Here is a 12433-nt window from a genome sequence, read left to right as displayed (position 1 = left end):
AGATTTTTTTTAAACTCTGCAATGCCTCTATTTGTTGGAATTTACATTTCTGTGTGCTGATAAAGACGCCATTAAAGATACTTTCAGGATGCGACGAAAGATTCGATATAAAAAATAGTTTTGCAAGTTATTGTAAAATAATTGCACACCCCAGGAGGGCCATCTTGTCAGTGCTGACTTTAAGTACTATAATGAGAGGTCTAGTGGGGATGTGGATAATTTTGCCATCTGTGTTTTCATCACAAACTGAAAGTGCTCATATTATGCTTTTTGGCTTTTTCCCTTTCCTTAATTGTGTTTTATATTTTTTGTGTGCACGTTATAGATTTACAAAGTGAAAAAGCTCAAAGTCCACCCCAAAGGGACTTATCATCTCCAACAGAAAACACTGTTCACAAACTGCTCCAAACAGCTCTATTGTAGTCCAGCCTTTACTTCAGGGACGAACGTGCGTCACTTTGTAACACACGTTATAATGCTCCCCTAGCTGGTAGCGTGGCACGTCCTCATGCTCTGCAACTGACAAGCTAGCAGTACCTACTGTGCATTTGTGACTCCCAACAAAGATGGAACAGAAGTGAGCTGCTTCACTCTGTAGCTAAAACAGAGAGCTCAACACACAGGGTGAAAAGAGGAGCTGCAGCAATATGCAGTACAACAAATATATGGTGATTTCTGAAAATTAAACCACATAAACCTATTCTGGTACAACCTCTAAATACAATTATGAACCTGAAAATGAGCATAATATGAGCACTCTAAGTAATTTCACCAGTGGTCCTTTCTTCCAACTTTCATTACTTTCCTGCAAAGCATTTACAGCACGCTTAAAGTGAACCTTTTCAGCCTGAGGTTGGACTGTGAATGCATGTTGCTATGAATAAGGCAAAAAAAGGACCACTTTTCCCTGAAAGAGTGGGTATAATGCATATTTTGGCACAGTGAATCGGAATATATTCACATGGGTGGGTGCAAAATTATAGTGCATTACATCAAGCAGAACAGCAAGTTCAGAACTGCGCTGAACCTGCATAGACAGAAACACTTTTGACAATCTTACATATATAATTAGGGTATGGTTTTCAAGCTTTTATCCACAGAGCAATACAGATGTAAGAGCTGGCAAACACAGAGAGAACAGAGATGGTGAGCTAAAAGAGTAAAAACATAATGAAGCTGATTGAATGATTCATATTCTAGAGCCGATTGAACAATGCCAGAATGAGATAATATTTCACCTGAAAACTGTGTCCCAGCGAAAACGAAATAAAGATCGTCCATCTCAATACCCAGAATACATTAACTAAAAATCTAATTATGCATGTGAAAGATAAGGAACTTCATGTAATGACTTGTAATCACATCACTGTTTTGATAATCTATCATGACAATATAATAACAGTAACTGAATAACAATCCAGCACTGCACAGTTTTAAAATAATGCCACTGTGAAACATGCTAACATGCTCACTGTGCTGTCATGCAGGTATTTTTAACATCTTTTCACTATCTTAGTTTAGCGTGTTAGCATGCTAACATTTGCTAATTAGCGATAAAAGCAATGGGCTGGTATGGCTAATGGGTTATTGGTTTTGCAGGTATTTGGTGATAAACTGAAAAAAAAAATACATTTTGACCTGATGATGATGATGATGATGATGATGATGATGATGATGAAAAGTTAAGGGATCACCAAAGTCAGTGAAATACTTTTTTTCCAAAGATGGTTAAGGTCATTTTAGCTAGCTCTTATCATGCTGAGGTGTGTTTAAGTGTTCATTGTTCTGATAAGTTAGGTTTTATTTGTTATTTGATGCTATAAAAACAAATTTAAACATCTTGATTGACAGCTTTGCTTGACTCGCAATTCGAGTGGTTGATACCGTGAATCCATCCCGCTGATCACTACTATGCAGACTCTGGCTCCAAAATGACAAGATGGCAGTGTCCGTATTAGGGATATTTTGGTTTCACTTTCATCTTTCTATACAGTCTATGGTGAAAACTAAGTCATGAACAGAAAAATAAGGCGTCACACGAAAGGTGATCTCAAAGTATAGTTTAGTGAGAACACACCACTGAGCACTAGATGGAGACAAAGCAACAAAACTAAAAGAAATGACTGCTAACATCACCATTTTAAAGGTACCCTGTTGAGTTTTCTTGTCGACAAATACAGTTGTATTGGTATACCCTGAAAACAACTAGTGAGAACCATTGAGGCCTGACAGACAATGCAATTCATTTTTCATAAAACACAAATCCAATACTTACTTTAAAAAATAGCAATGTTTACATCGTCTTCTGTGTTTCATTGGCACATTGCAATGCTTCTTTAAACTAACAATGGAATAGCGTGGCTTGCACGCACAACACATTTTAAGTGCCACCCTCTGCTGTCAGCAGCAATGTGTACATACAGTATGCCTCCTTGTTCACATGCTAGTGGAGCTTGAGATGCAAACAAAATGGGAAGCAACTCAATAAAACATTGCTCCATAGAAGAAGAAGAAGAAGGGTGCCTTTAAGTCCTCAGATGATCATCTGTAACTGAACTCAAACTGTAGTGTAAACATGCAAAAGAATCAACGATTTTTGCCTCAGGAAGCTTACATGTGTTGTGACAGTTAAACTGCATTTAGTACACTCAACATACAAAACAACCCCCCCTTTTAATTTATCTCAAATAAAATATCAATACATCTAGAATCACTAAAGCAGCTGCTTACATAGCACTGTGAGAGACAGACAGAGAGAGATAAAACATTAGACATTTTAAAAACAGTTGAGGTTAGAACAGGTTTTCTTGGCTTTTTAAATTTAAACATATGCAGTTGATCTTGCTTTCAAAGCCCGATGAAAAAAGCACGTCTTTTGTACAACAAAAGAATTAAAGCACAAAAAAAGACCTCTGAAATGTTCTGAACAGAAATAGAAAAGACGTGTGACGGATTAATGCGAACTTATAAAATACACAAATAAAATGGTTATATAAGGAATTGACTTTCATCATGTTACAAAACAAAAAGTTCTTGTAAAATTCTCTCAAGCCTAAAAATGTTGCTGTGCTGTAAACAAAATATTTCAATATCTTTATGTCTGTGTATGTATGTATGTTTTATGTAATATGTGGTAGACAGTATGTCTGTATGTTTTTATGTTTGTGTGTACCCTTCCTGTAATATGTTATGTGTACTTTTATATTTGGACCTTGAGTCTGTAAATAAAGTTATATCATTTATAAAAACCTGGTTTTCAGATGATCAAATATATTACTTTTGTCTGAGAAGAGATTTCTTCAATGGTGAACACATTTTTTTACTCAATTTCTGTTCTACCGAATACAATAATTATTTAATTATATAATGGATTTTTCAGAAAAAAACCCAAACTCTTAAACTGTTTCCTCTAACATCTCTGAAGAAATGCATTCGTGAGGATAAAAGGGAGGCAGGAAGGGGAGGCATCTTTAAGTTACAGCATATTAATCCTTTAACAAAGTAATCTCTTTCCAGTCTGCTGGGTTAGACCCGTCCACCCCTCCGTCCCTCAGTCGTTTTCCCTGTCTCTGGATTTAAGCGAGGGGCATCCTGAACACCCACTGAGTCCCTTCTCCTTTGTGTTGTAGTCGAAGTGAGGCAGAACCAGAACGCTGCCTTCCGGTTCGCTTCTGCTGGCGGTAGTGGCGTCACGCAAGGCTCTCTCATCCTCCACAGTCATGATGCTCTTCACCAAGCATGTGATGGCTGCATCAATGTTGGTGTTGTCCTGAAGAGAGAGCACAGCGGTGAAGGTTTAGAGAAGGATGATGTACTGAGCAAGCTAGATTTAAAAAATGATATTTTTTATAAAGATTTCTGTCACTACCCGATGTGAGTCGAGTGCAGGTGTGAGTTGCGCATGCTCAGATTTAAACGGTTTACGGCAAAACGTGTCATACTGAAATTTGTGAAATCCATAAAATAATAAACTTTTCTCATTACAAACAACAACAGAAGATGGAAATCATTTCAAAAACGTTTTAGCTATCTATGATTGTTTGATTGCTAACGTTAGCTCAAAACGCCATTCAAGGGACAGCCTTTGTTGTGTTTGATTGCTAACTTGTAGCCAGCAGTGAACAAACTTCGTTATGTAGGTCCATTTTTATTTTACAGAAGTCTCTCGTTAGCAGGTTCTTGTAGGCTACTTGTCGGGTAGTGACAATTTCTGTCAACACTAAAAAGCTTAAACAATGGCAAATGTTTTAATCTCTTCTTTGTCTTCCATTTTGGGTTAGAAAACATCGAAACTGTGCAGCAACATTTCAAAAAGTTCAGTTCTGTGATCCTCGTCCAGAAAAAAAATGCACAGCCAAAAGTTCACAGATTTCTGGAGACTGTTTAAGAAAAGCTCTGTTGTGGCCGGGTTGGATCAGTGGGTAGAGCAAGCGCACATATACTGAGAGGTTTATGCCTCGACGCAGAGGTCTAGGGTTCGAATCTGACCTGTGATGATTTCCTGCATGTCTTCTCTCTCCCCTTTCTCAACTAGCTGTCCTGTCAAAAATTAAAGGCGGAAAAGCCCAAGAAATAATTAAAAAAAAAAAACGGTGAGAAAAACACCAACTGGACATAGACCGATTATCGGCCCTGGCATGAATATGCAGTTTAGTGTTGCTAATTTTAGCTGCAGCAGATAAACGTGTTACTGCACGTTGGCGGCGACAAAAAGCAACCAAAGGGGGTTAAGGGGCAAGTTTTGGCTTTAATTTTGAAGTGTTTTATGTGTGAAGAAAAAGTTTGCTGTTGGTGACTGTAGCAGACAAAAGAACTTTTTTAAATTTTTTGATTTTTATTGTTTTCTTTTTACATAAACTGTTTACTAGTGCAGCTTTAAAATCAGAGGAACATGCACTGACATGAAAGAGTTGACATGAAAATAAGGGAGAGAAGAAAAAACTGGTGCAATAGCAAAAAAAATAGCAAGAGAAAAGAAGTGTGGTGGAGTGTGTGACACAGAAGGCTAATACTGTAAGCAATACACTGACAAAATATGCAGTGACGTTAGTTTACAGAGAGAAAAGACAAGACAAGAGTGAGAGGGAGACGGAGACAGAGACAGATCACAGGTTAAAACAATATTTGCAGGACATAAGGACTCAAACACAGAAGACAATCCCGTCTTACCTTGGCAGAGGTTTCGTACCAGCCGATGAATCCGTACTCTCTGGAGAAGTTCTCCAGTTTGGGCAACTTGGGGCACAAACTCCGCTGGTCACACTTGTTGCCCAATAGAACAGCTGGAACTGGTGTCCCGTTGCTAAGAGCGACCTAATGGAAGTGACTCAAATACATTAACCATCAGTAAATGGACTGTATTTATATAGCGCTTTTCTAGTCTTAACGACTACTCAAAGGGCTTTTACATAGTACAGGAACCATTCAGGGGTACTTTGCAACAATAGTTTTAGTCACACAGAGTTTACGAGGTTCAATTGAATGCACAATTAGTTTAACATGGTGCACATGAATGCAACATGGAGTCCCGTCAGAGCCCACATGCTTTACCTTTGTTGTTTGTTTACATAACTCACACACGGCCACACGACTTCGGGCAAGCAGAAGGATTTTCCAGTTCTTTTGCTTCTCATCTCCTAATCCGACAGTGGCCATAGTGTCTGTAAATGTCAAGCTGCAGGGTACCGGTAAGCTAATGTTAGCCTGTGTCTTTAGCTGCATGCTACGTGCTGGTAAGCTATGTGTTTCTGTTGTTGTTGTTGTTTTTGTTGGACCTGAGCAAGTAGGTGGGGTGGACAGTGAAAAAAATACTGCGGGAATCGCCAATTCCTGTTTCTGATTTTGAAAATTCGAAAGCTCATTTTGATTGATTTCAATTTAAAATTGCAATTGTGACACCCCGAATTATTGTAATGATGCATCATAGGTTCTTTTACTTTTTGTACTTTAGGTGTATTTTGATGATAACAGCTAATGTTTACTTAAGTAAGATTTTGAATGCAGGACTTTTTCTTTCAACAGAGTATTTTTACAGTGTGGTATTACTACTTTTACTTAAGAGTATTTCTGTCACCACGGACATCATAATTTGCTAGTTGTTTATCATATTTTTAAACAAAACTTCATGAGTTGTATTATAAACCCAGGTATCAGAAAAAATCTTTACAATTGGTCATTTGACGGCAGATTCCTGGAGATAAACAAGTTGATGAAAAGCACCTGAATGCACCATTAGTTTTGGTCTCTGTGAGTCTCGACTATTTTAATTAAGTTAACACTGTTGCCATTTGGTCTCCTGCTTCATTCGTGGTCTGTGGTTTGCTGCTTTCATTTTTATGTTCATGTTTATTTCTACAGTACACATTTATTTACATAGTATGTGTCTTCTGCTGCATTTTCTAAAGCTACTGCAAGCTGAAGTGAAGTGACTTTTACACCTTTTAACTTCCATCAGTCTTTTACCATTCGAAATAGAGGTTGCGTAAGAAAAACACAACTGTAAGAAAATACTGTGAGTGAAAAAATATCCAACACAAGCTTACTTTACTCTGTTCCAGTGTAACGAACAGTAAAACAAGTTCTCACTCTGTCTGTCAAGGTTATAAAAAGACTTCCTGGGTAATGTGGCGAGTCATGATTGAAGCAGAAGTAGACAAGAAGAGGGAAGATGCTGATACAAGACAACTAAATAAGATCCTTCACAAAGTCTCTTTCTACCTCCACCTCCTCTCGTATGATCATATTTACCTTTGAGTCCAGGTCTCCTTTCCACTTGAGCACGGCCTGAAATGTGGACAGTCTGGTCATGTCGAAGACGACGAGGGCTCCTACCGCCTCTCTGTAGTACACACGGGTCATGTTGCCATAGCGTTCCTGCCCTTTTAAAGAAGAAGAAGATTACAGAATAAATACTGTTTCCACGGTCTGTGTTATTTTTGTGTAGGCTTTTGTTAACCATTTAGGAGTTTCAAAAAGTCATTAGTTTGTACCAGTTTGTAAAACTTTATGAGACACCTACTTTTCTTAGCTCTAAGCTAAACTTGATTACAGACCAACTTGAAATACAGACAAAGGACACTTCTTCTAAATTCAAAGTGAAATGATGTATATATTATTATAATTCTTTAAGACATGACTCTTTATCTCTTATCTAAATACCTCATTATCTAAAGACAATTTAGGGCAGCAACTAACTTTAATTATTGATTAATTTGCTGTATTTGAGAAGCTGGAACAAGCCTCGGTCTGGCATTTTTGCTTGAAAACAAATCACTTAAACTATCATTTTGATTATGAAAATAGTTGATTTTCTGTCAATCAACTAATTGATTAATTGTCTGATTAAAATAAAATGTTGTTAAACTATTAATGCGCATGCGAAAGATGCATCTTTTGTTGCATGCAAGTACGTGTGTGACCACGTGTGTGTAACTGAATGTATGAATAAGTCTTTATCCTGGACGCTAACTTCCTCCACATGATCCTAATATAGTCGTGAATCAGCATGTGAGCATCTGATACACACACACTGCACATGACCTACGCAGTAAGACAACAGCTGATACAAAAAACACCCTCTGCCTTACAGGCCATAACACTGAACACACACATACAGCAGTCTCCTAACAGCAGAAGTTATCTTTCACTCACCAAGAGAAAGCGTGAGACTCTTTCTTAACACTATCTGGTCAGTGATAACAGTCACAGCTTCTGTCCAATAGTGATCAAGTTTTGGATTTTGTAGCTCCATAACCCTCCTACAGACATTAGCTTAGCCCGAAAATCTGAAACCCATCAAAATAACAGTTCATAAAAGGTGGTGTGTTAATGTCAAAATCTCAAACTTCTTGCATCAAAACCTTTGCTATATTTTATTAGCTAAGTGTCAGTATAAAATATGTAAGGTCAGTTTCTACATCTGTCTAGCATCAGCACTACAACAGAACTTCACAACGCCAAAACATTTGTCTGTATCACTCTTGGATGCATTATAAGAACGGTATCACTTTTTCAAATGTGGTTTTGCTAGCTTCCTGTTTGATGGTGCTCATGATTATATCAACCTGGAAGTTAACTTTACTCAGGTCTCAATTGCTCTATTTCAAGTGGAGTTTTTTTTTTAACTTCAATTATGGGTTTGTCACACACACACACACACACACACACACACACACACACACACACACACACACACACACACACACACACACATATACAAAATCAGCTTGTAGTAAGTAAAAAACTTAGTGACAATTTAGCACAATACATTTTTGATCAATACAATCACGCTAAAGGACTAGTTTTGGGAAATACTTTTATTTGCTTTCTTGCTGAGAGTTAGATGAGTAGATTGATATCCCTCTCATGTCTGTCCAGTAAATTTGAAGCTACAAAGCACTCGGACACAGTTAGCCTAGCTCAGCATGAGCTAGCTAGCTAGCCTAGCTCTTTTCAAAGGCAACTGAAAAGTGATCATTTTAGGCGGGGTTAAAGCTTATGTGTGTTTGACCCATGAATATATTATAAGAACTGGATACAGTGTTTGAGGCGGAGCCCAGTTCATTCCTTTGAGAGTTTCTCAGTGGCACATGAAGCCTTCATGGAGCCAAAACCACGTATAAAATTACCTGGATGATCGGTGCTGCTTCCTCACTATGCGGCCCATAGAGCAGGCGCACTAGAAACTTCCGCTGGCCGAACTGGCTACTTCCGGTTTAGCTCGCCGCTCACTTGAATGGGGATTAAATGATTTATTCATGTTGCTCTTCTAGACTTTCCAAATGTTACCAGACAATATGGATACAATTCTGATGGTGAAACGAGTCATTTCACGAGGGTTGTGATGCTCAAAAAAATGTATCCACTGATTTACAGATGTCTCTTTTGCCATGTAAGTCGGAATAATCGGAAAAAGTCCTTTTGGGATAGAGAGCATCACGTGACAATTACAGACGTTGTAATTCCACTGTTTGGTCACTATGTTCATTTTGCTTCAAAGCGAGGCGCACTTCACGGGGCATGGTTTGGCCCTGCTTCCACTCTTTATGCTAAACTAAGCTAACTGTCTCCGCTGGCTGTGGCTTACTGTACAGATATGAAAACGGTATTGATATTCTCATCCAACTATCGGCAAGAAAATGAAGTGCATCTCTTTTAAATATCTCCACTGTGAATTTTCAAGCTTCACAATTATTTGTTTTTGTAATTGTCCTGTAATTGAGTGTGTATGGTTCAAATACAGTTAAAATTGTGTATATTTATGGAGATTATCTTATTGAATAAAACCTAGGAATATGCAGTCTGTGCTTTAAGTGTTTACAAGCTAATTGTCTTCCAAGACAAAACTTTCATAGGAAATTTACACCTTGAGCAATGAGTGAAGCTAACTTCCAGGTTGGTAAAAAAGACGTCCTAACTTGACTTCCACTGACGTTTTTGTGTTGATGGTATAAAAATGTACTTAACTAATTTTATCTTCACACCTGTAGCTAAAAGAATATTGCAATTGTTACGATGCAAAAAACCTTGCAACTGTTGTAAGGGTCTGCTAATGAACAAGTAAGCTGAGACTTCATTCAGATAAACAACCACTCACTGACACCAAACAGTAATGCAATTATGACTTTAGACCGAGTATAACAGCCTCCTATGCCGTGACTCCAGTGTGAGGCCAGTTACTGGTCTGAAGTCCGTCAGCTGGACGTCTTCATGTAAATGACGACTCTTATCAGCGATCATATCATTCAACTCCCATACGCTCAGTTGTAGCACTTGAGGCAGTTTTGCTTATTTGGATAATTGTATGTGCTTTTTTTCTAGCTATTTTTGGGTAGCATCTTCATGGTTGAATGCACTTCTTGTACGTTGCTTTGGATAAACGCATCAGCTTAATGAAAGTAATGTAATGTAAAGTGTGTGACAGCTGAGAGACGAGGAAAGAGAATATTGATTTACATGCAATTAGGGAGAGATGATGCGTTTTATGAGCAGAATACAACAAGCTTTACTTTTACCTAGTCTGGTAGGCAATGGAATATACTGGAGGGTAAACTCAACATTTCATCTGCAGAAACAGCAGTTAACCACATGTTCTAGGCGGTCACTTCTCATGTTATGCAACATCATCGTTGGATGAAGTCAGCAAGATGCAGCCAGTGTGTGTGAAAATCCAGATTACTGTAATGTGTATTTGCTTCTTGGTTGGATTTTACTTGGAAAGTCCAATGTTGATACTCGATTAACTACAGGGGACAAGTAGAAGTTTAGTCAAGTGCCAATTTTCCAATTAGCTAAATCATACTAATTTCTCTAGTGCTAACTGAGTGTGAAATATGTGTTTTGATATGTATGTCATGAAAAAGTAGAATATGTATGAGTCTAACAAAATCCACAAACATGCATGTTGATTAACGTTATGGCAAAACATATCTTATCATCTTAAAATATGAAAGCCCTTGATATCACTTTTAAACACCTGAACCTATAAAGAGGAATCCATCGAGAAAAAAAATAACCAGCCACTTTTTTGATAATTGATTAATCATTTTTTAAACAAAAAGAGAGAGTAAAGAGAGTAAAGTAAAATGACATTCTCTAGTTCCAGTCTCTTAAATGTGAGGATGTAGTGCTTTTCTTTGTCACATATCATTATTAAACTGACTATCTATGGGTTTTAAAGACATTTTAAAGATGCCACCTTGATCTCTGGGAAATTGTGACAGCATTTTTTCCCCATTTATTTTGACCAAATGATTAATAATTGGTTAATCAAAAACAAACGTAATTGCACTAAACCTAACCCATATACACAAGTATGTCTTACATGATTATAATCTCACAAAATTGACTTGATGTTATGTTTGAGTACCCTACATGAGTTTTCTTTAAAGAAAGTAGTATGAAGAGTGCAGGAGCCATGAACATTTAGGACAAAATCCGTGCATGTTTTTAGAACAACTGAATAAATTACAGGCTATGATGTCTGATTCTGTTGATTTAGGTCACCTTAATCTTAATACTATTTTCAAAAAACTTAACCTAACACAATGTCTGTCGACCAAGCACGCGCACACATCAAAGGAGGCTTGAGCACCTGACCTTTTTCTTCCTCGAGAGAAAGTGCCCTTTTTCTGGGGAGCTTCTTTTTTTCTTTTCTTTTTTATAAATGAATAAATGTATTCCTGTTTGCGCATAATGTAAAGTGTATTGTATTGTATATAATGCAAAACAAATGTATTTATTGAATGAAAAATAAAAATATCCAGTCGAGAGATTATTTTTTTTATAATTATAAAAAGTGCCCTTTTTTCATTTGAGCCCCTGCCTCCCAAAATGTCTGTGCACGTCCCTGCTGTGGGCTAGTTTAAACATTATTGTGTGACCCTTAAACAGGCAGTGAGCAAGTGAAGTCGTATTTGATTGTGCAAATAAAGCGTGAATATAAACTATTCTTCAAATATAGGTGTTTTTTCTGCCTTATATCACACACAATCTGGGTATAACAGCTCATTTTCAGCCACACTTTTACGCACCGGCGATGTCCCACAGCTGCAGCCGCACCACCGTCCTATGGTCCCATTGGAGCACCTTGAGGGCGAAGTCCACTCCGATGGTGGCGCGGTAATGCTGGGAGAAGACCTGGTGCACGTAGCGCTTAATGATGGACGTTTTACCGACTCCGAGATCGCCGATGACCAAGACTTTGAGCAGGCGCTCGTGCTGCATTACTGCTCCGGTCGAGGGCGCGCGTTAAGTGGATGGCACGGTGAGGTCTCCAATTATGGGTTCCGCATGAAAAGGAGGGTTTTGGCCAGTGACCGTCGGTTTGAAGTCATGTACAAAAGGCTGGAAAACCGAGTTATACTTGTAATATTTGACACTTGAATTACAAATGCTCTATAAATAACTGTTTAAGCAGTGAAAATAAAACCAGAAAATGCGCACACTAGGTAGCCATAATATAAGATCTAATATCAGTAAATGCTATGTAAAAAGTAAACATTTGACTCTAGAGTCGCTAAAAACTCACTCTTGAGTCCTGCAGATACAGTACCAGGAATAGCCTGTCAAAATATTGTAGTTCAGTCAGTCAGGCTGTCGTATTATCATCGTTAGCCTACTGTCACTGCGAGTAGCCTATTCATGGGACATTCTGTCTCCGTCAGCTCCGTGCAAAACGTGCAAAAGTGTCTAACAGTAAAACAAGTTTAAAAAAAAAGAAGAAAATCTAGCTGGATGTAAAACGCTGTCGTGTCCAATGCAAATAAGACAAACTTTAGAGTTGTTATCTGTTTAGCCTGCGGTCTGTGTGCAGACCTCGTCCTCCTGCTGCTGTTTGATCTGATCAGCTGCCAGAGAAGAAACTGTCAGCAGTTTGTGCCGGAGCGGTCGACCACGCCCCCATACTGTCTGTCTGTGCAAACAGATTCTCACT

The 12433-nt window shown here is 38.1% G+C and overlaps 1 protein-coding gene across 2 annotated transcripts; it reads right to left on the bottom strand.

Moving 5' to 3' along the window:
* Nucleotides 1-2045: 2045 nt before the first annotated feature.
* Nucleotides 2046-12363, bottom strand: zgc:162171 (uncharacterized protein LOC565931 homolog). 2 transcript variants are annotated; one of them, XM_039822775.1, is made up of 5 exons: nt 12029-12363; nt 11532-11844; nt 6748-6878; nt 5170-5313; nt 2046-3769 (listed from the first exon to the last, which is right to left on the bottom strand). In XM_039822775.1, the coding sequence occupies exons 2-5, from the start codon at nt 11722-11724 to the stop codon at nt 3551-3553; spliced, it is 687 nt and encodes a 228-aa protein (XP_039678709.1). In that variant the 5' UTR covers nt 11725-11844; nt 12029-12363; the 3' UTR covers nt 2046-3550. The 2 variants fall into 2 exon arrangements, with proteins under 2 accessions (XP_039678709.1, XP_039678708.1); XM_039822774.1 differs by having other exon boundaries at nt 11532-12363.
* Between the last annotated feature and the right edge of the window lie 70 nt (nt 12364-12433).

Source organism: Perca fluviatilis, chromosome 14 (assembly GCF_010015445.1).
Source record: "Perca fluviatilis chromosome 14, GENO_Pfluv_1.0, whole genome shotgun sequence".
In the NCBI taxonomy this organism is placed as follows: Eukaryota; Metazoa; Chordata; class Actinopteri; order Perciformes; family Percidae; genus Perca; species Perca fluviatilis.
The sequence above is the reverse complement of the archived record's forward strand: the minus strand, read 5'-3'. Positions and strand labels throughout refer to the sequence as shown.